Source organism: Hemitrygon akajei, chromosome 1, assembly GCF_048418815.1.
Source record: "Hemitrygon akajei chromosome 1, sHemAka1.3, whole genome shotgun sequence".
Lineage (NCBI taxonomy): Eukaryota > Metazoa > Chordata > Chondrichthyes > Myliobatiformes > Dasyatidae > Hemitrygon > Hemitrygon akajei.
In genome coordinates, this window is record NC_133124.1 from 164,125,736 (window position 1) to 164,149,660 (window position 23,925).

Consider the following 23,925-nt stretch of genomic DNA (forward strand, 5'->3'; position numbering starts at 1 on the left):
TCATGGCTGATTTTTTTGATCTCTCAACCCCATTCTCCTGCCTTCACCCTGTTAGCTTTGATGCCCTTACTAATCAAGAACCTGTCAATCTCTGCTTTAAATACCCCCAATGACTTAGTCTCCACAGCTGTCTGTGACAATGAATTCCACAGGCTCTGGCTGAAGAAATTCCTCCTCATCTCTGTTCTAAATGGCTGCCTTTCTTTTCTGAGCCTGTTACCTCTAGTCCTAGATTCCTCCCACCAAAGGAAACATCCTCTCTACATCCACTCTATCTAGTCCATTCAGTATTCGATAGATGTCAATGAGACCACCCTCCCCCTTTCTTCCGAACTCCAGCAAGTACAGGCCCAGGACCATCAGTGCAACCCATATGTTAACCCTTTCATTCCCAGGATCATCCTACTCTGGATCCTCTCCAATGCCAGTGCATCCTCTCTTAGATATAGGGCCCAAAACTGCTCGCAATACTCCGAGTTTGATCCTTACAAAGCCAGGGCATCTCCTTATCCGGGAGACAAGCAATAACATTTGGAGTGGCATAATATGATTAGGAGTAGTCAGCATGGCTTTGTAAAGGGCAGGTCGTGCCTTACAAGGCTGATAGATTTCTTTGAGGATGTGACTAAAAATATTGATGAAGGTTGAGCAGTAGATGTAGTGTATATGGATTTCAGCAAGGCATTTGTTAAGGTACCCCATGCAAGGTTTATTGAGAAAGTACGGAGGCATGGGATCCAAGGGGACATTGCTTTGTGGATCCAGAACTGGCTTGCCCACAGAAGGCAAAGAGTGGTTGTAGACGGGTCATATTCTGCATGGAGGTCGGTGACCAGTGGGGTGCCTCAGGGATCTGTTCTGGGACCCTTACTCTTCGTAATTTTTATAAATGACCTGGATGAGGAAGTGGAGGGATGGGTTAGTAAATTTGCTGATGACACAAAGGTTGGGGGTGTTGTGGATAGTGTGGAGGGCTGTCAGAGGTTACAGCGGGACATCAATAAGATGCAAATCTGTGCTGAGAAGTGGCAGATGGAGTTCAACCCAGATAAGTGTGAGATGGTTTATTTCGGTCGGTCAAATATGATGGCAGAATATAGTATTAATGGTAAGACTCTTGGCAGTGTGGAGGATCAGAGGGATCTTGGAGTTCAAGTCCAAAGGACACTCAAAGCTGCTGCACAGGTTGACTCTATGGTTGAGAAGGCACTGGCCTTCATTAACTGTGGGATTGTGTTTAGGAGCACAATGTTACAGCATAGTGGTAATGTTACAGCTATATTATGGACTGTGGTCGGTACCTACTTTGGAGTACTGTGCTCAGTTCTGGTCGTCTCACTACAGGAAGGATGTGCAAACTATAGAAAGGGTGCAGAGGAGATTTACAAGCATGTTGCCTGGATTGGGGAGCATGCCTTCTGAGAATAGGTTGCGTGAACTTGGCCTTTACTCCTTGGAGTGGCGGAGGATGAGAGGTGACCTGATAAAGGTGTATAAGATGATGAGAGGCATTGATCATGTGGATAGTCAGAGGCTTTTTCCCAGGGCTGAAAAGGCTAACACAAGAGGGCACAGTTTTAAGGTGCTTGGAAGTAGGTACAGAGGAGATGACCGGGATAAGTTTTTTTATGCAGAGTGGAATGGGCCGATGGTGACGGTGGTGGAGGTGGATACGATGGGATCTTTTAAGAGACCTGTGGATGGACAGGTACATGGAGCTTAGAAAAATGGAGGACTCTGAGTAACCTTAGGTAATTTCTAAAGTAAGTATATGTTCAGCACAGCATTGTGGGCCGAAGGGCCTGTATTGTGCCGTAGGTTTTCTATGTTTCCATGTCACATCAGGTGTTAGTGAGCTATCAGAAGCTCTAGGTATCGAACAGATGCAGTGAATTAGAAACCACACACGTCTGGAGGTAAGTTTTGTTTATAAAAATAGCAATGTATACAAAATGTTCATCTGAGTAAGAACAACTCAAAATTCCAACATTGTGGCTTAGGTTCCAAACCTCTGATATCAATGAAAACCAAATTCCTTTTCAGTTAGAATCAGTGAGATTCATTAGAATTTCTCTAAGTGATTGGATCTAGTGTTATTCCTCACTTAAAGTTTTACAGACGAACATTTGAAACTAATTGAATTCCTATTTTTGAGTAAGCTTCAGTTTCAGATCAATATGTGTATAAATTCAAAACCAACCCCCCAGATTCCTCTCATGACAAGTTCTCCAACATCGCAACTTCTGAGCAAACTAAATCTCATTCAGCAACTTATCAGAGTGCTTTCCAAATAATCAGAACTTCCCGAAAATCAAATTCAGACCCTTCAAATGAGAAATGAAATTATATGAAATCCTCTACGTTCTGAAGCGTTGAGTTCCGGCGCTGGTTGGCTTACCACCTTGCTGCTTGGTTCGTGGGTTGAAATGGTGGGTCATCCTCAGACGGTCAGTTCACAACGCTTTCACACAAAAACACAACCTGATTAGTATACAACAGGATTACAATCTGTAAACGCTTATATGCGTTCTGTTTTCAATTTCACAATAACTCAGTATTACATTGCCATCTCAGTTACAACACACAAGTTATACACTGGGAACAATAAAACTTTTAACTCACCAAATCCCTTGGTATGTAACAGAACTAATTTCCGATGACAGGGTAGAAACGTTGGACTCCAGTCTCCGCCGCTATCGTCTCCTGCAGCTGGCGCTCCTCATAGTCCGAGCTTAAATAAATCGATATCGTCTCTCCGCTAGGGTTCACCCTGAGAATTTCCGGTTAATAGGGCAGAGATACTAATTCCACTTTTAACAGTTTATATCTTTTGTTAGTTTCTATATTTTGCTGCGTGTCTGTCGCTTGTCCACGCCTCGTTCTTGCATAGCTATTCCCCCCCCCCCGAGTTCTTTCTGTTAATTTGATGGAACTCTAAAATTACAGCTTTGAGTTTAATAAACTTGGGTTACACTAACCTCAAGTTTAAGTTCAGTTTCTTGTCATTCAACCGTACACAAGTAGGTCGACAAATGAAACAACCTTCCACCGGACCAAGGTGCAAAAACAAGAGTACAGTATTACAACCCACACACGTAACGCATAAAGTAACATCACCACAAATAAGTTAACCAATAACGAGGCGCATATACGATTCAAGTTGAAAAGTAAACAGTATTACGCTTCTGGCGCTTCATACCATATAACCTTTATACGTGGGTGGCAGGGAGTTCAGCAGTCTCACAGCCTGGCGTAAGAAGCGGTTTCCCATCCTAACAGCTCTTGTTTTTAATACTACAGTACCTCCTGTCTGATGGTGGGGGTCAGAGAGAGTTCTGGTGGTGGGATCATTGACAATGCTAAGGGCCCCGTGTGCACAGCGCTCCTGATGAAAATATCTGTGATTGTTGGAAGAGAGACCCCGATAGTACTCTCAGCACTCCTCGCAATCGATTAATTGACCAGAATCAGGTTCACTTCCCTCTCTTAAATAGCGTGGGATTTGTTGTTTTGCGGTAGGAGTAGAGTGCAAAGATTTAAAATCACTCTGAATTGCAAAATAAGTAAACAGTGCTAGAAAGGAATGGTGAAGTATAATTCACGGGTTCGTGGGTGTTCAGAAGTCCAGAGGGAGTGGCTGAGGCTGAGGCGGGTAACACTTGGATAGGTACATGAAGGGGTGGGTCTTGAGGGACGTATGCCAAGCGCGGGAAATTGGGATTATTTGGGTGGGCTCCGTGGTAATCGGGGTCTGGCTGGCCCGAAGGGCTAATTTCCTTGCTGTATTTTCCATAAATCGCGAATGTGCGAGGTATCGAGTATAAATTTGAAAGGATTTCGCATTTCCAGAATGCTTCGATTAAACCTAACTGACTCGCTCCCGCCGGCCATTGTGTGGGCTTGGACGCCATCTACTGGCGTATCGCCATACTGCAGCCCATTGAGCCGGTGAGTGGGATCAGAATCACCGACTATCGATGTAACAGTTGTTTTGCGCAGCAGTACAGTGCAAAGACAAACAATCAGAAAAATGTAAAATAGTGCAGAAAAGAGAGTTGGTGTTCATGTACCATTCAGTAATCCGATGGCAGAGGGAAAGAAACTGCTCCTGAAACGTTGAGTGTGTGTCCTGTACCCCTCCTTGATGGTAGCAATGAGAAAAGGGTGGAGGAGGAGTACCGGGTGAGTGTTAAGTGTCCTTTGTGAGGGATGCGGCCTTCTTGAGTCACTGCCTTTTGAAGATGTCCATGATGGTGGGAAGAGGTTGTGCCTGTGGTGGAACTGGCTGAATGCAGAAACCACAGCAGCCTCTTCCAATCCCGTGCAGTGTTTTCTCCATGGCAGACGGCGATGCGACCAGTCAGGTTACTCTCCACTGTACTTCTGTAGGAATTTGCTAGAGCCTTTGGTGACATATTCAATCTTCTCGCACTGGTAATGAAATGTAGCCATTGGTGTGCCTTCTTCATGATTGCATCAGTATGGTAGGCCAGGATAGACCCTCTGGAGATGTTGACAACAGGAACTTGAATCTGCTCACCCTTTCTACCTTCGACCCCTCAGTGTGGACTGGTGTGTGTTCCCTTCCTGAATCTATGCCTTGGTCTTACTGACACTGAACTCAACCAGCTGATCTATCTCACTTCTGTGCGCCTCCTCGTCACCATCTGATAGTCTGACAACAGCAGTGGTGTCATCAGGTGTCATTATAGATGGTGTTTGTCTGTGCCTAGCCACACAATCGTGGGTAAATTACTATAAATCACAAAATAATTAAATAGTGCAACATAAAATATAATGAAGACATATTCATGGGTTCATGACTGTTCAGAGATCTGATAGTGTGGGGAAGAAGCTGTTCCTGAATCAATCTTCTCCCTGACAGCAGTGACGAGAAGAGGGCATGTCCTGGATGGTTAGTGTCCTCAATGATGGAATCATCTTCCCCTTCCCAGTGATTAGTGGGCTGAAGAAAGAATCTGGTAGGCGAGGGCAGTGGACATTGGAAGAAAGGGAAGGAGAAGGGCACCAGAGGGAGTTGATGGGCAGGTGAGGAGAAGAGAAAAGGTGAGAGAGGAACCAGAATGAAGAATGGAAAAGGAGGAGGGAGGTTATCTCAAGCCTATCTCTTCCCAATTTCTCACATCATTCCCTCTCCCTCCCCTGGTCTCACCTATCAACTGCCAGTTTGTACTCCTCCCTCATCCCAACTTCTTATTCTGGCTTCTTCCTCTACCTGGTATGGAGACACAGGATAGCAAAAGTATGCGAGTGTTGCAGGCTCACCCAGCTCCATCGCAGGGGCAGGCTTTCCCACCATTGAGGGCATCTTCAGATAGTGGTGCCTCAGGAAGGCAGCATCCAACGCCAAGAAGCACGATTCTGATTCTTAAACTGTAGCAGTCCTTGAGGAGTGGGTATTTCTGTAGTGCTGTTAGGGAGGGTGTTCCCAGGAATTTTACCCAGAGGCAGTGAAGGAATTTCCAAATGTGTGGTTTGTAGTTTGCACCTTCCAGGGGGTGGTTTTGCCCCCTGATTTTGCTGCCCTCATCCTTCCAGCTGGGAGAGGAGCTGAGTTTGGAAGGTGCTATCTAAGGAGTCTTAGTGAGTTGCTGCCGCTAATGTGTGTGATTGCAGAGACCGAAGGGATTAGGACTTTGAAGAGATTTGGCATGTCACCTGTAAGGGCATATTCTGGAGTCCAACAGCAATCATTCTTCAGACATGAATGTGGATTACATTTAAAATGCAGCTCTGAACAGTAGTTATCCCGGAGCTGTGGACAGCAGTTGATTTCAAACCAGACAATGCCGATTAACATCAATTTTGGGTGGTAGGAGTGCAAAGAAGGAGGTGTGTGAAAATTACATGTAATTCAAAGGAAGTGTTGTAGATATAACTATAGAATTGTCCTGCTGTTACCTTTGACCTTTAGCATATAAAATGCCAGTAATATTGGGTCGAACATGCCTCTTCATCCAAGAGTGTCCAATATGATGCCTGCTGCTCGTTTCGTTATCCATGAGCTCCAGTGACTTTGTTCACTTTACAACATTTTGGGGCTCGCCCGGGAAACCTTCATGACCCATTGCAATCCCAGCAATCTTACTCAGTACTTTTAAAATTAACACTCACACTTGGATCGGTGACTATGGGATTTTGAGGTATCACAAACACGGCAGAGAGCTGAAGTAGCGGATATAAAGGTAGTCTGGTGTATGTGCGTGCATGTGCGTTTACGGAAGAGACTAAACTTTTGGGTGTTAATTTGGTGAGACGGGGCCTCCAATTGCAAAGGGTGGTTACTGACCGTTTGGGATGCCAGTGAAGTGTGTGTACACTCATTTGGGGAACTGCGTGGAAACAGATGCATTTGTGTCTGTAAGCAGACACCCAATTTCCCTCGGAATCAATAGAGTATGTCTGTGAGCAGTTTTAAGGATGAGACTGTAACCTTGGTGTAACAGTTTTAAATGCAAGGGGATACAGCATTATGAGTTCAACAGGCGTTATGAGTACACCTAAGTGGAAGATTGCAGAATACATACTCTGCAGTTTAAGTGTATACTGTTTTGTAATTTATTTTTTTATTGAAGTTCATCATCAAACATTTCCATAAGATGTATTTCAGACATTGTACATATATATCATATATTCATATTTGTCAGAAATCTCCACATAGTATTTATCTGAGGTATACACTTATAGAGAAGAGTGGAAAGAAAAAAAAAACAAGCAAAAGGAAAGAACTATGTACAAGTAGGGAGTGATCTTTTTTACAACAGATTCATTGATTTGTGAGAATAAAATCAGGCCTATGAGGCATTATGTAGTTAAACCATTTTTCCCAGTATGAATCAAATTGTTCCAGCTTATGATTAACAGATGCTGTTATCTTCTCCATTTTGTAAATGTCCATTGTAATTTCCATCCATGCATTTAAAGTTGGGCTCTCCTGTGTTAACCATTTCCTGGTAAGAGTCTTTTTACCAGCCACCAACAGTATATTCATTAAATATTTATCTCTTTTCAACCACCCTTGAGGTATATATCCAAAATATATGGTCTTACTCTCTAAGGGTATGTCACATTTAAAGATGTCTTGTAGGGCACTGTGTATCCCTCTCCAATAGTTTTTGATAACAGGGCAATCCCTGAAAATATGATAATAGTTTGTATTTCGATTTCCACAATTTCTCCAGCAAACAGGGAGGTTACTATCATAATGGGATTTCTGAGAGGGTGTAATAAAATATCTCATCAAGTTTTTCCACCTGAACTCTCTCCATTTCTGTGAACTGTTATACTTCCATTGATACCTCCATATTATTGTCCATTCTTCCTCAGATATAATTATCCCTCCTTCCTTCTCCCATTTTGTTTCAATGTATGAAGTCGAATGTGTTTTAAGATTTGACAAACCCTTACACACGCTTGAAATGATTTTACTACCGTTATCTGAATTATATGCTTTTCTAAATAGTTCTATCAAACATGTACTTGCCTTGGTTACATTTTTAACCCTCCAACGAACACACTGTCGCATCTGCAAATACCGATAAAAATCTTGTTTTTCTAATAGGTGTTTCTCTTTAAACTTTTTAAAACAGAACAGTTTTATATTGCAAAGAACTGTTATTCCTTTAGCTGTCCAGTCCTTAAATCTAGCATCCAATTTATTTGGTGTAAAATCCAAGTCATATACACACCATTTAAGAATTGCAATATCTCCCGCAAGTTTGTATTGTTTTGTAATAGTTTTCCATTTTCACCCATGGGTTATCAATAGTATCTATGTAACTTTGTAGGTTGTCATCAGCCAAAATTTACTGTTTTTTAAAAAATCTATCATTTATATTTTGCATAACGTGGGAATTAGTGGGAGATATTTGAGGGGCAGGTTATCACAAGATATATTTATCAGGATGGCACTGAGTACTCAAAATGGAGCTGATGTGGCGACCCACTTCCTAGCACACTTGAACCGGCTCACAATTAGCCAGCATGCAGGCACAAAGGCCAGGTCCGTAACAAAGGGAGAAAAGCCTGCGGGGGTTTGTGAGTACGTGTCTCTTGGACCATCCGCGCCCGGGGAGGGCGGGATGAGAGAGGCTTTAAAGCAAGGCTGTGAAGTTCAAATAAAATTAACTTTGATTGCAGTTTACTGACTCCGTGTCGTTATTTTAGCGTTGCGTGTAGCACACCGCTACACTGACTAGATTCACATTCCTCTGCAGCTTCTTTTAGTCCTGTGCAGTAGCAACACTCCTCCCCCCCCATACCAGACAGTGATGCAGCTTGTCAGAATGCTCTCCACGGTACATCTATAGAAGTTTTCGAGTGTATTTGTTGACATGCCAAATTTCTTCAAACTCCTAATGAAGTATAGCCGCTGTCTTGTCTTCTTTATAGCTGCATCGATCTGTTGGGACCAGGTTAGATCCTCAGAGATCTTGACACCCAGGAACTTGAAACTGCTCACTCTCTCCACTTCTGATCCCTCTGTGAGGATTGGTATGTGTTTCTTTGACTTACCCTTCCTGAAGTCCACACTCAGCTCTTTTGTCTTACTGATGTTGAATGCCAGGTTGTTGCTGTGACACCACTCCACTAGTTGGCGTATCTCACTGCTGTACGCCCTCTCTTCACCACCTGAGATTCTACCAACAATGGTTGTACCATCAGCAAATTTATAGATGGTATTTGAGCTATGCCTAGCCACACAGTCATGTGTACATAGAGAGTAATGCAGTGGGCTAAACACACACCCCTGAGGTGCACCAATGTTGATTGTCAATGAGGAGGAGATGTTATCACCAATCCACACAGATTGTGGTCTTCCAGTTAGGAAGTCGAGGATCCAATTGCAGAGGGAGGTACAGAGGCCCAGGTTCTGTAGCTACTCAATCAGGATTGTGGGAATGATGGTATTAAATGCTGAGCTATAGTCGATGAACAGCATCCTGACACAGGTGTTTGTATTGTCCAGGTGGTCTAAGGCCGTATAGACAGCAATTGAGATTGCATCTGCCGTTGCCCTACTGTGGTGATTGGCAAATTGCAATGGGTCCAGGTCCTTGCTGAGGCAGGAGTTCAGTCTAGTCATGACCAATTTCTCAAAGCATTTCATCACTGTCAATGTGAGTGCACGGAATGGGCTGCCGACGACAGAGGTGGAGGCGGAAACGATTGGGTCTTTTAAGAGACTCCTGGATAGGTACATGGAGCTTAGAAAAGTAGAGGGCTATGGGTAGCCCTAGGTAATTTCTAAGGTAGGGACATGTTCAGCACAGCTTTGTGGGCCAAAGGGCCGGTATTGAGCTCTAGGTTTTCTATGTGTCTATGAACAACTTTTGCCTTAAATGTAACCAGGGACATGAACTCCACTGCAGTCTGTGGCAGAGCATTCCGCAGATTCACCACTCCGTCTCCCATCCTCTGTTCTAAAAGGTCGCCCCTCAATTTTGAGGCTGTGCCCTCATGTTCTAGATGCCCCCACCATAGGAAACATCCTCTCCACATCCACCCTACCCAGTCCTTTCACCATAGGAAACATCCTCTCCACATCCACCCTACCCAGTCCTTTCACCATAGGAAACATCCTCTCCACATCCACCCTACCCAGTCCTTTCACCATAGGAAACATCCTCTCCACATCTACCCTACCCAGTCCTTTCACCATAGGAAACATCCTCTCCACATCCACCCTACCCAGTCCTTTCACCATAGGAAACATCCTCTCCACATCCACCCTACCCAGTCCTTTCACCATAGGAAACATCCTCTCCACATCCACCCTACCCAGTCCTTTCACCATAGGAAACATCCTCTCCACATCTACCCTACCCAGTCCTTTCACCATAGGAAACATCCTCTCCACATCCACCCTACCCAGTCCTTTCACCATAGGAAACATCCTCTCCACATCTACCCTACCCAGTCCTTTCACCATAGGAAACATCCTCTCCACATCCACCCTACCCAGTCCTTTCACCATAGGAAACATCCTCTCCACATCTACCCTATCCAGTCCTTTCACCATAGGAAACATCCTCTCCACATCTACCCTATCCAGTCCTTTCACCATAGGAAACATCCTCTCCACATCCACCCTACCCAGTCCTTTCACCATAGGAAACATCCTCTCCACATCTACCCTATCCAGTCCTTTCACCATAGGAAACATCCTCTCCACATCTACCCTATCCAATCCTTTCACCATAGGAAACATCCTCTCCACATCTACCCTATCCAGTCCTTTCACCATAGGAAACATCCTCTCCACATCCACCCTATCCAGTCCTTTCACCATAGGAAACATCGTCTCCACATCCACCCTACCCAGTCCTTTCACCATAGGAAACATCCTCTCCACTTCCACCCTACCCAGTCCTTTCACCACAGGAAACATCCTCTCCACTTCCACCCTACCCAGTCCTTTCACCACAGGAAACATCCTCTCCACATCCACCCTATCCAGTCCTTTCACCATAGGAAACATCCTCTCCACGTCCACCCTACCCAGTCCTTTCACCATAGGAAACATCCTCTCCACATCTACCCTACCCAGTCCTTTCACCATAGGAAACATCCTCTCCACATCTACCCTATCCAGTCCTTTCACCATAGGAAACATCCTCTCCACATCCACCCTATCCAGTCCTTTCACCATAGGAAACATCCTCTCCACATCTACCCTATCCAGTCCTTTCACCATAGGAAACATCCTCTCCACATCCACCCTATCCAGTCCTTTCACCATAGGAAACATCCTCTCCACATCCACCCTATCCAGTCCTTTCACCATAGGAAACATCCTCTCCACGTCCACCCTACCCAGTCCTTTCACCATAGGAAACATCCTCTCCACATCTACCCTACCCAGTCCTTTCACCATAGGAAACATCCTCTCCACATCCACCCTACCCAGTCCTTTCACCATAGGAAACATCCTCTCCACATCTACCCTACCCAGTCCTTTCACCATAGGAAACATCCTCTCCACATCCACCCTATCCAGTCCTTTCACCATAGGAAACATCCTCTCCACATCCACCCTACCCAGTCCTTTCACCATAGGAAACATCCTCTCCACATCCACCCTACCCAGTCCTTTCACCATAGGAAACATCCTCTCCACATCCACCCTATCCAGTCCTTTCACCATAGGAAACATCCTCTCCACATCTACCCTATCCAGTCCTTTCACCATAGGAAACATCCTCTCCACATCTACCCTATCCAGTCCTTTCACCATAGGAAACATCCTCTCCACATCCACCCTACCCAGTCCTTTCACCATAGGAAACATCCTCTCCACATCCACCCTATCCAGTCCTTTCACCATAAGAAACATCCTCTCCACATCCACCCTACCCAGTCCTTTCACCATAGGAAACATCCTCTCCACATCTACCCTATCCAGTCCTTTCACCATAGGAAACATCCTCTCCACATCCACCCTACCCAGTCTTTCACCATAGGAAACATCCTCTCCACATCTACCCTACCCAGTCCTTTCACCATAGGAAACATCCTCTCCACATCCACCCTACCCAGTCCTTTCACCATAGGAAACATCCTCTCCACATCTACCCTACCCAGTCCTTTCACCATAGGAAACATCCTCTCCACATCCACCCTACCCAGTCCTTTCACCATAGGAAACATCCTCTCCACATCTACCCTATCCAGTCCTTTCACCATAGGAAACATCCTCTCCACATCTACCCTATCCAGTCCTTTCACCATAGGAAACATCCTCTCCACATCCACCCTACCCAGTCCTTTCACCATAGGAAACATCCTCTCCACATCTACCCTATCCAGTCATTTCACCATAGGAAACATCCTCTCCACATCTACCCTATCCAATCCTTTCACCATAGGAAACATCCTCTCCACATCTACCCTATCCAGTCCTTTCACCATAGGAAACATCCTCTCCACATCCACCCTATCCAGTCCTTTCACCATAGGAAACATCGTCTCCACATCCACCCTACCCAGTCCTTTCACCATAGGAAACATCCTCTCCACTTCCACCCTACCCAGTCCTTTCACCACAGGAAACATCCTCTCCACATCCACCCTATCCAGTCCTTTCACCATAGGAAACATCCTCTCCACGTCCACCCTACCCAGTCCTTTCACCATAGGAAACATCCTCTCCACATCTACCCTACCCAGTCCTTTCACCATAGGAAACATCCTCTCCACATCTACCCTATCCAGTCCTTTCACCATAGGAAACATCCTCTCCACATCCACCCTATCCAGTCCTTTCACCATAGGAAACATCCTCTCCACATCTACCCTATCCAGTCCTTTCACCATAGGAAACATCCTCTCCACATCCACCCTATCCAGTCCTTTCACCATAGGAAACATCCTCTCCACATCCACCCTATCCAGTCCTTTCACCATAGGAAACATCCTCTCCACGTCCACCCTACCCAGTCCTTTCACCATAGGAAACATCCTCTCCACATCTACCCTACCCAGTCCTTTCACCATAGGAAACATCCTCTCCACATCCACCCTACCCAGTCCTTTCACCATAGGAAACATCCTCTCCACATCTACCCTACCCAGTCCTTTCACCATAGGAAACATCCTCTCCACATCCACCCTATCCAGTCCTTTCACCATAGGAAACATCCTCTCCACATCCACCCTACCCAGTCCTTTCACCATAGGAAACATCCTCTCCACATCCACCCTACCCAGTCCTTTCACCATAGGAAACATCCTCTCCACATCCACCCTATCCAGTCCTTTCACCATAGGAAACATCCTCTCCACATCTACCCTATCCAGTCCTTTCACCATAGGAAACATCCTCTCCACATCTACCCTATCCAGTCCTTTCACCATAGGAAACATCCTCTCCACATCCACCCTACCCAGTCCTTTCACCATAGGAAACATCCTCTCCACATCCACCCTATCCAGTCCTTTCACCATAAGAAACATCCTCTCCACATCCACCCTACCCAGTCCTTTCACCATAGGAAACATCCTCTCCACATCTACCCTATCCAGTCCTTTCACCATAGGAAACATCCTCTCCACATCCACCCTACCCAGTCTTTCACCATAGGAAACATCCTCTCCACATCCACCCTATCCAGTCCGTTCACCATAGGAAACATCCTCTTCACATCTACCCTACCCAGTCCTTTCACCATAGGAATCATCCTCTCCACATCCACCCTACCCAGTCCTTTCACCATAGGAAACATCCTCTCCACATCCACCCTATCCAGTCCTTTCACCATAGGAAACATCCTCTCCACATCTACCCTATCCAGTCCTTTCACCATAGGAAACATCCTCTCCACATCTACCCTATCCAGTCCTTTCACCATAGGAAACATCCTCTCCACATCTACCCTATCCAGTCCTTTCACCATAGGAAACATCCTCTCCACATCTACCCTATCCAGTCCTTTCACCATAGGAAACATCCTCTCCACATCTACCCTATCCAGTCCTTTCACCATAGGAAACATCCTCTCCACATCCACCCTATCCAGTCCTTTCACCATAGGAAACATCGTCTCCACATCCACCCTACCCAGTCCTTTCACCATAGGAAACATCCTCTCCACATCTACCCTATCCAGTCCTTTCACCATAGGAAACATCCTCTCCACATCCACCCTATCCAGTCCTTTCACCATAGGAAACATCGTCTCCACATCCACCCTACCCAGTCCTTTCACCATAGGAAACATCCTCTCCACATCTACCCTATCCAGTCCTTTCAACATTCGGTAAGTTTTTAATGAGATCTCCACACATTCTAGTGATTCCAGGCCAAAGCTGTCAAACCGTCCTCATACGTTCACGCAGGGGTGGCCAACCTTTTACATTCCATGCCTCAATTTTTTTTTTACACACGAGTTCAGATGCGCCATACTATTGTACCCCCATTCAATTCTTGTAAAGATATGTTCATATAGACATATTTAGCATTTTTACATGATATATTGATTTAATATAAAAATAAACATTACTTACCTGAATGTGACTTTTATCAAATACATTTTGTCTTTTGATTTCTTCCTTTTTCTTAATCACATATTCTTTCCGTAACTCAGACCCAAGCACTAGCTTCAGTTTTCCTTCTATTTTAGTCTGATGTTGTGTTTTATAGTGTCTATTAAGATCATGTTTTCCATTATGTGAGAAAGTATTTTCACAAACAATGCACAACGGTTTTCCAGATGGACCCGCTATAAATAAGGACTCATTTTCCCACTGTTCACTGAATTCACACTTACTATCACTTTCTGCTTTTCCTTTGCACTGTGATGGGTAACTGAATGTAAAAACAAGGCTTAATTTTCAAAAAAGTACAAAACTGCAAACGTTCACAAAGGATGAACAAAGCACAACTCCGTAGTGCATGAGTGTCGATTGTAAACTGACTGGCAAAAACCTGCGACGCACCGCTGGTGCAGACGCCTGGTGCCTCAGGATCAAACAAGTATCAAACGTGTATTGAACAGTTACGGAATGACTTCAGAACAAACGTCCTTCTTTCCTAGTTTGACTCATTGAACATTTAAAAAAAAATTAAACATAGATTAATGTGAAAGAAGATAACATTCACCAAAATATGTGAACGAAATAATAAAACTGCTAAAATTAATCTCGAAGTTTTAGATTTATTCTGAAGTAAAACTCATTTTGAGCTCTAAGCTACTTGAATTCCTGTTATAGATTTGTTTTCTACAAATCGGTTTTTGGTTATTACTTTTTGCATGAGTAGGCTTACTGTTTTATTATTATCACTGGGGTGCAATGTCCCACTTCTAATCATCCAATGTGCCACAGGTTGGCCACCCGTGTTAACGCCTTCATTCTGGGAATCATCCTCGTAAACCTCCGCTGGACTCTCTCCAATGATAACACATCCTTTCTGAGATAAGGGGCTAAAACTGTTGACAATACTCCATGTGTGGCCTGACTAGTGTGTTATAAAGTCTGAGCATTATCTCCTTGACTTTATATTCCATTCCCCTTGAAATCATTCCCAACATTGCATTTGCCTTCTTCACCACAGATGGTCCTCCTGCACCCTGAGAGTGGCCTCATCGTGGTACAGGAGTAGGCTATCGACTGACATGACAGAACAAGAATGGTATTTAAAATTAAAACGTTTGACCACTGGGAACTTCTGCATTTGGTGGATGCAGCAGAGGTGCTGGATGAAACGGTCCCCCCAGTTTATGACGGGACTCATCGATGTAGAGGCGGCTGCATGAGAAATTTGGAGAGACCAGAAAAGTATGGACGACCTCGGCAGATTCGCAGGTGATGTGTTGCCTCACCTGAACTGACTATTCGGGGCCCTGACTGGAGGTGTGCCACGCAGGCTGCTTGCTGGGATGTGACGGACGATGAGTGGGGAGGGTCGAATGGACAACGGAATCACGGCGACAGCATTCTCTGCAGAAAGTGGAGAGCAGGGAGAAGTCGAGGTATGTTTAATGGTAGGTTCCCTCTAGATGACGTGTTGGATGAGGAGGCGCATGTGGAGGTGGGTAAGGACAGAGGAAATCTATCAATGGAAGGTGGCCGGACGGTGGGGTGAGTGAAGATGTTTGGGAATTGGAGATGTGGGTGAGGGCAGGAAGGGAAACCCTGTTCTTTGAAGGAGGACAGCTCTGATGTACATCATGAATCACTCTTCACTGTTGACCAAATTTATTCTGGATAATAAATACCACGATATTTATTGGTTACCTCGATACCACTCTTGGATTGTATTTGTGGTTCAGATAGTTTCTGTTGACCTTTTTACCCAGAAGAGAGTATTTCTGGTGTCACATTGTCCCAAGGAGGCCACAGTCGTCCTGCTGTGGCCTGATTGAGGTGTAACGTGGAGAGAGCAGAGAGATCAAAGCTGCAAGAGCAGGGGGTGGGGTAAATAGAGAAGTTTTAAAATAGTGAAGGGTGGTGAATGTCCAGACTTCTCGACCCCAGTGTGGACGATGACTGGGAGAGTTTAGAGGGCATTGTGGAAGGGTCTGAGAAGCTGTGACGCCAGGTCAGACCAATGGCAGGGAGAGGCTGAAGCGGCCCGGCGGCCTGATGCTACTGTGTTCTTGGACGCAACAGTCACACGCTGACTGCCGTGCTACAGGTGCCACGAGGGACAAATCTAAGTCCTGGAGAGCATCGCGCGTCCCGTTGTGGTGTGCGTGGTGTAGCAGTTCTGGCAGTGGAAGATCAGAAGAGAGAAGTGTTCAAGCAATGGGGTGATCTCAGAGCCGACACTGAGTACTGCCCCTCACGTTAATGGTCTCCCCCGGTGATGTAGGATGCGTCAGGCGAGCAGAGGAAGGGTATGATCCCGGCGCACTCCACTGCCTCTCCAAGGCACCACATACCGATCATCTTCATGGCTGCCTGCTGGCGGTCCTCATCCTCCATCTGGTACGCACTGAAGTGGGTCTCGATGATGCCGGGAGCCGGGTAGTTGACCCTGGTGTTGAGAGGGGCATTTTGATGGCTAGTCCCTTGGTCAGGGCCAGCAGCGCTGGTCAGGGACATCATCAGGAGGGCCATGGGGCTGACCAAGATGATGGAGCCATCCCCTCGCCTCTGCATTTGGGACATCACCAGCTGTGCCAGTGGGGCGGCTGACTTGTTGCTCGGATTTCCAGCATCTCTCGTTTGTGGTTTGATTGACTTTGATGTCCAGGACCTTGTTCCAGACAATCGGGCAAAGAACGGTCAACGGGTCAGCGATGAACTCCAGGATGTCAATGCCCCCGAAACGGCGACCCCTGCTCCGCGCCCTTATCCGTGTGGCAGATGACGGGCAGGCCATCCGCCCGCAGCGCGAGCTCCTCCGCGTTCTTGCCCTTGCGGCTGCTGATCATCGCGTATGTTCTGTTCTGGGCTCGGGGCCGCGCCACTGCTGGCCTGCTTCTCTGGCTGGACGCCATCTCCAGAACCACCTGCCCCAGCCGCATAGCCCGAGTTCAAAAAGCCGACTGGAAGTCACGCAGTTGCCCCGCGGCAATAGATAGGCAGCATGTCCCACCCCGGACACGCTGAGGCCAAACTTTTCTGCCATTTGCCCGAACATCCTTTGCTTCTTCTTCTGACTTTTAATGACTGTTGTCAGTCCAACTTAAAGGTGCATTACCGCCACCAAGTGGACTGGAGTGTGGTGTAGAGAGTAGAAAGCAGAATTACCCCCAGAAGCCCTAAAGATTGTAAATAATGAAACACAATAGTGTGAATTAAAGTCACTTACATAACTTAATATTTAAGTTTTTAAATGAAAACTATCAACCCCCAAAGACAGTAGTGCAGCCTGCATTGGCTTTCCTTCAACCTTCCATGATTCACATTGTAATAGAATGTGTTCAACTGTTTCGGAATGATGGCAAAACCTACACACCTCAGAGTGATGTTTTCCAACAAGACATGAGGAATAACTAAGCATAGTATGCCCAATTATAAATTGAGTTGATATAATTTCTTCCTTTCTTGATTTACCCTCTTCTCCCATCAACCCAACAGTTTTACGTATTCTATAAAAGTTTCTTGCCTTGTGCTTACTATCCCACAATGGCTTGGCATAATCCCTCAAACTTTAATCCTCACCAGCCCCTCAGCTTCTGATTTGGCAAGTGGAAGCTCGTCATCCACAGTTGAACTTTTAATGGCTTTTTTAGCCAAATAATCAGCCCGCTCATTCCCCTCAACACCCACAAATAGAGGACCAGTATTTTGAATATGAAATAAAGTTTGAAGAGCTTCCGGCAGTAAACCTGACCTACTGCTAGAATGATCTGTTTTAAAACTAATCAAAACCAAAAAAGAATCTGAAGAAATCACAACTGAAGAAGTATTTCCTGCACCCAATGTAAGCCCAAAATGATGCCAACCAATCATGCTGTATATACTTATAAAATGGTAAGTTTCTTTATTGTTATCTGTAATTCAGGCACAAACATAGCCACACCAACATTCCTAGTTAATTATCTTTTCATCCGTCTGTAAAAATGGCTAACATATCATAATTATTTTCTTTAACATACTAATGAACCAACAGACTCTCAGACACATCAGAATCCTGAGACCTCATTAAATCACGCAACCTAAAATCAACTAAATTTATTGGACTGAACCAAGGCGGGGTTACTGAGAAACCATATTGCATTATCCAGCAAACCCATATTCCCAGCCACCCAAAACAAAAAACACTCTCCTCGTGGTGTTGCCAACAGTCCTCCAACGTACTTCTAACAGGATGTTTACTTCTTTGCCCCTCAAATTAACCCAGTATGTTAACAACTTAACTCTCTGCAACTGTAAGGGTAATTGTCCCATTTCAACCAGTAACGTTGAAACAGGAGATGTTTTTATTGCACCACAACACAGTTTCAAAGCCTGAGCTTGTATCACGTCCAAATGTTTTAAATTTGAAGATGAAGCTGATCCATAAGCCACACAGCCATCAAGTACAGATCTAATTAACCCAATACAAATGGTCAATGAAGATTTTCGTGCAGCACCCCAAGAATACCCACAAAGAAACCCGAGTATATTTAATAATTTATCAATTATTTTACTGATATGGGGCTTCCATGTCAGACTACCCAGCCACACGGTAAGAAATCTTACCACTGACCCTTCTTCCTGAGTTTGACTGTATAATTTCATATTAAATGCAGGGCTATGATCCTCTTTGTATAACACAAAATTTGCATTTTACCCTCTGGAAGCTTAAATTCTGATCTATTTGCCCATAGTTTCGACCTCATTAATCACTAATTGCATCCTATATATAGTTAAATTGAAATTTCTACCTCTAATCCAGAAAGCTCCTTGATTTGCAAAAAGTGACTTACCCACCTTAGTACCTATCTCAGAGAAAGTATCATTAATCATAATATTAAACAACAAAGGGCTACAAATACTGTCTTGTGGGATCCCATTCTCTGTCTCATAGCAGCCCGAATATACCTTACCGGCACTCACCTGCATAGACTGTCCAAATAAAAAACTCAAACAAAATTATATTGCCTTCCTCTCGCCCCTGCTTTCTATAATTTAATCGCAGGCCTTCCTAATCCCGAACTGTAACAGCATCCGACCGACATTGGCACCGATGGTAAAGCAGGAATTAGGACAACTCCGCCCCCAGCAAACCGGTTTCTGGCCTTGTTACGTAACCCCGCCAAATGCCAATACAGAGGCAGCGAGGACAAAGCGTCCCGCTCTGTTCCTAAGTCAGACTGTTGCAGCTGTTGACCACATCGTATGACCAGACGACCACTGGTGACACATCAGATCCCCAGCCCAGACTTGCACCATTTCACATAAAGCACGGACAAAATGTCGGAGCTGGTGGACCTCAGCAAGTCAGACGGCATCCGTGGAGCTGTAAACAGTCGACATTTTGGGTTGGGACCCTTCATCTACATGGATGCCGGCCGACTTGCTGAGTTCCTCCAGCATTTTGTGTGTGTTCTCTGGATTTCCAGTATCTGCAGAGTACTCTGTCAACGAATCAGCCCTTCACATGGCCTCATCTCCACCCGTGCTGCAACATGATAAACACGCTCGCTGATGTCATATCAGGTGACAGCTTCACTTGCCCGGGTGGGCAGAATCAAAAGCTGAGAGCCAACGCATCCATCATCAAGGACCACCACCATCCAGGCCATGTTCTCTTTTTCGCATCAGGAACGGGTACAGGAGGCTTAAGGCCCACACCAGCAAATTCAGGAACAGTGATCCCTCAACCATCAGGCATAACTTCACTCACCCCGACACTGAACTGCTCCCATGACCTATGGACTCACCTTCAAGGACTCTACAACTCACATATCTACTGCTTATTTCTTATTATTGTTGTTTTTTTTTTCCATTTGTATTTGCAAATTGTTGACTTTTGTTTCCCAGTCTTGTGTGTTGCTTTTCATTGATTTTATCTTCAAATTCATAGAAACTTCATTATCTGTCATCATGTACGAGATTCGTTTGCTGGGCATAGTCAGGAAATACGATAAATATAATAGGATCGATGAAAGACTGCATCCAATAAAGCAGACAACCACAGCGCGGAAGACAAAAAGCTGCGTAAATATCGGACAATATAATAAATAAATAAGCAATAGGTATTGAGAGCATCAAATGAAGAGTTCCTGAAAGTGAGTCCACAGGTTGTGGGAATAGTTCAGTGATGGGGCAAGTGAAATGTAGTGAAGTTATTCCCTCTGGTTCAAGACCCTGATGGCTGAGGGGTAATAACTGTTTCTGAACCTGTTGGTGCCAGTCCTGAGGTTCCTGTTGGCAGCAGAAAGAAGAGAGCCTGTCCTGTGAGGTGAGGGTACCTGATGATGGAAGTTGCTTTCCTGCGACCACACTCCATGTAGATGTGCTCAGTTGTGGAGAGGGGTTTACCTGTGATGGACTAGGCCGCATCCAATAGTTTTGTAAGACTTTCCATTCAAGTGCGTAAATGTTTCCATACCAGGCTGTGATGCAGCCAGTCAATATTCTCTCTCCATCACACATCAATAGAAGTTTGTCAAAGTTTTAGATGTCATGCCGAATCTTTCCAAACTTCTCAGGAAACAGAGGTGTTGCCGTGCTTTCTTCGTCATTGTACTTGTGTGTGGGCCAAAGGGCAAATGATAGGCGGGGAGAAGAGGTAAAAGGCCAGCGTGGGAAATAAAAGAAGGGGGAGGGGGAGGGAGTTTTTTTAAAACCGGAAGGAGGTATCGATATTCATGCCAACCGGTCGGAGGCTATCCAGACAGAATGTAAGCTGTTGCACCTCCACCCTGAGAGTGGCCTCATCTTGGCACACGAGGCGGCCGTGGACTGAAATAACGGGATGTGAGTGGGAATTGAAATTAAAATTCCTGGCCACTGGGAGGTTCCACTTTTGGGCAATGGAATGAAGCTCTCAATGAAAGCAGCCCCCAATTTACATGATCTCATGAATGAAGAGGAGGCCACATTGGGAGCACCGGACACAGTAAATGACCCCAGCACAGTCGCAGGTGATGTGTTGCCTCACCTGGAAGGACTGTTTGGGGCTGTGAACGGAGGTGAAGGAGAAGGTGAATCGGCTGGTGTAGCATGTAGGCCGCTTGCAGAGGTAGATGACAGGAGGGGGATTAGTGGGGAGGGACAATCGGACAGGAGAATCACAGATAGAGCGATCCCTGTGGCAAGCAGTGGGGGGGGGAAGGTAAGGGTATATTTACCTTCCTTTGGAGGTTGTGGGGATGAAATATTCAACACAGAGGCAACGTTGTGGTGGGTAAGGACAAGAGAAACTCTTACAGTGTTAAGGTGGCGGGAAGATGGATTGTCTGTGGGTGTTGGTGAAACGGAGGAGATGTGGGCGAGGGCAGAATAATTAATGGAGGAAGGGAAACACTGTTCTTTGAAGGAGGAGGACACCACCGATGTGTACATATCTCATGAATCACTTTTCACATTGTCCGAATTCATTCTGGAACTTCACTTGATATTTTTTCGGTGCTTGGAATCTGGAATGTATTCATCATCCAGATAGTCTCGGTCGATCCTTTCCCTCAGAAGAGAGCATCGCTGGTGTCACGTTGCCCCAAGGAGGGGATACCTCGTCGTTCTGCCTTGTTCTGATTGGGTTGTAATGTGGAGAGGGCAGAAGGGTCAGGGATGCAAGACTAGGCGATTGGGGGTTAATACAGGAATGTGTTGAAAAACCATCCAGTGAAGGAAGGGTGGTGAGTCAGCAGATTTCTTGACCCCAGACTGTGTTAATCTCTGGAAGTGTTTATAGAGCAGGGTGATAAATTTGAGGGCATTGGGGTATGTTTTGAGAGGAGAGAGGCCTGTGTAAATACTGCATAACAGGGCGAGGTTCAAGAGGCCTGGCTTCCTGCCAATCCTGGTCTTCCTGAGGCACAACAAACATTGACTGTGTGGGAAATGGTACCAAATCCTGAAGAGCACCTCGGGGCTCGCTGTGGTGTGGGTGGCGCAGGGGGCCCGGTGTTGGCCACCTCAGAGCCGGCACTGGATGCCGCCGCTCACGTTAATGGTCTCCCCCGTGATGTAGGAGGCGTCAGGCGAGCAGAGGAAAGAGACAGCCCCGGCGCAGTCCTCGGCCTCTCCCAGCCGCCGCATGTCGATCATCTCCGTGGCCGCCTGCCGCGGGCCCTCGCTCTCCCACATGCTCGCGCTGAAGCGGGTCTTGATGATGCCGGGAGCCAGGCAGTTGACCCTGATGTTGAGCGGGGCCAGCTCGGTGGCCAGCACCTTGGTCAGGGCCAGCAGAGCCGTCTTGCTGACCGAGTAGGGGCCCAGCATGGGTAAGGGCCGGTAGCCGGCCACGGAGCTGACCAGCACGATGGAGCCGCCTCCTCGCCTCTCCATGTGGGGCACCACCAGCTGCGCCAGCAGGGCGGCCGATTTCACGTTGATGTCCAGGATCTTGTCCCAGGCGCTCTCCGGGCAGTCCAAGGTGCGGCCGGCGAAGGGGTTGACGGCAGCGTTGGACACCAGGATGTCGACGCCCCCGAACCGGCCGACCGTCTCGGCCACCAGCGACTCCCGCTCCGCGCCCTTCCCGACGTGGCAGACGGTACCCGAGACGGACAGGCCCTCGGCCCGCAGCCGCGACACCGCCTCCTCCACTTTCTTGCCCTTGCGGCTGCTGATCATCACATGGGCGCCGTCCTGCGCCAGGCGCCGGGCCACCGCCAGCCCGATCCCCTGGCTTGAGGCCGTCACCAGAGCCACTTTGCCCAGCAGCATGGTTCGAGTCCGAGAGGGCGGCTGGAAGCTGCGGCAATGACTGTCGGCGCGACCCGCCCCGCCCCTCCCCGGATGCGCCGAGTCCGGCTCCGCCTGCAGCCCGAACATCCATCCGGTCCTAATGCACTCACTGCCCCCGCAGTCACAGCGCTAACTACCCCAGTTCATAGCGGACTGCTTTACCCCACCAATGCCCCGTGCTGTGGCCGGACTGTCCACCGCGTCCAGACCCGCAGCGCTTCACAACACGCCGCGGGTCAGGCAGAATCCACGCAGGAGTGAGTGTAATGGACACTGAGCTCTGCCAGCGTTTTGTGTGTTCTCTGGATTTCCAGCACACGCAGAATCTCTCGCGTCCATGATTTCCTGGCTCACGTGACCTCCTCTCCACCCGTGACAAAGGGACAAAAGCTGAGAGCCGATGAAACCGGCCATGCTCTCTGTTCACATCAGGAACGGGTACGGGAGCCCCAAGACCCACACCAGCAGGGTCAGGAACATCAGGCTCCTGAACCAGTCGGGATAACCCCAACACTGACCTGTTCCCTCAACCTGTGGACTCGATTCCAAGGGCCCTCCAGCTCAGGTATCTACTGCCTATTTGTTGTTACCTTTGTATATTTTTTCTTCTTTGCATTTGCAGAGTTTGTTGACTTTTGGCTCTTTGTTCATTTTTGTGTGTGGCTTTTCACTGATTCTACTTCAAAGCAAGTTTATTATCAAAGGCATGAGATTCGATTTCTTGTGGACATAGTCAAAAAGTCCAATAACCACAACACAATCAGTGTAGGACTGCACCCAATAGAGTAGACAATCAGAGTGTCAGGGACAAGAACTGTTCATATACTGAAGAAAAAAGGGAATAATAATAAATATTGAGAACATGTGGAGTGCTTGAAGGGAAATCCATAGGTTGTGGGAACAGTTCAGTCTTGGAGTAATTGAGGTTGAGTGAAGTTAGCCCCTTTGGTTCAAGAGCCTGCTGGTTGAGGGGTGTTAACTGTTCCTGAACCTGGTGGTGTGAGTCCCGAGACTCCTGTACCTTCTGCCTGATGGCAGGAGCCAGAAGCGAGCAGGACCTGGGTGGTGGGGGTCCCAGTTGATGGATGCCTCTTCCCTGCGTAGATTTGCTCA

The 23,925-nt window shown here is 46.5% G+C and overlaps 1 protein-coding gene and 1 long non-coding RNA gene across 2 annotated transcripts; both read right to left on the reverse strand.

The window, feature by feature from the left end:
• Nucleotides 1-1,911: 1,911 nt before the first annotated feature.
• On the reverse strand, nt 1,912-4,233 carry LOC140731997 (uncharacterized). Its single transcript, XR_012099959.1, has 2 exons — nt 2,623-4,233; nt 1,912-2,461 (listed from the first exon to the last, which is right to left on the reverse strand). It is a non-coding gene; the product is annotated as an uncharacterized lncRNA (long non-coding RNA).
• Nucleotides 4,234-17,930: 13,697 nt separating this feature from the next.
• On the reverse strand, nt 17,931-23,138 carry dhrs4 (dehydrogenase/reductase (SDR family) member 4). Its single transcript, XM_073054039.1, has one exon. The coding sequence runs from the start codon at nt 22,897-22,899 to the stop codon at nt 22,039-22,041; it is 861 nt and encodes a 286-aa protein (XP_072910140.1). The 5' UTR covers nt 22,900-23,138; the 3' UTR covers nt 17,931-22,038.
• Between the last annotated feature and the right edge of the window lie 787 nt (nt 23,139-23,925).

What these genes read in the sequence shown, in the direction of transcription:
- dhrs4 (XM_073054039.1), bottom strand. Translation starts at nt 22,899, where the DNA reads ATGTTCGGGCTGCAGGCGGAGCCGGACTCGGCGCATCCGGGGAGGGGC.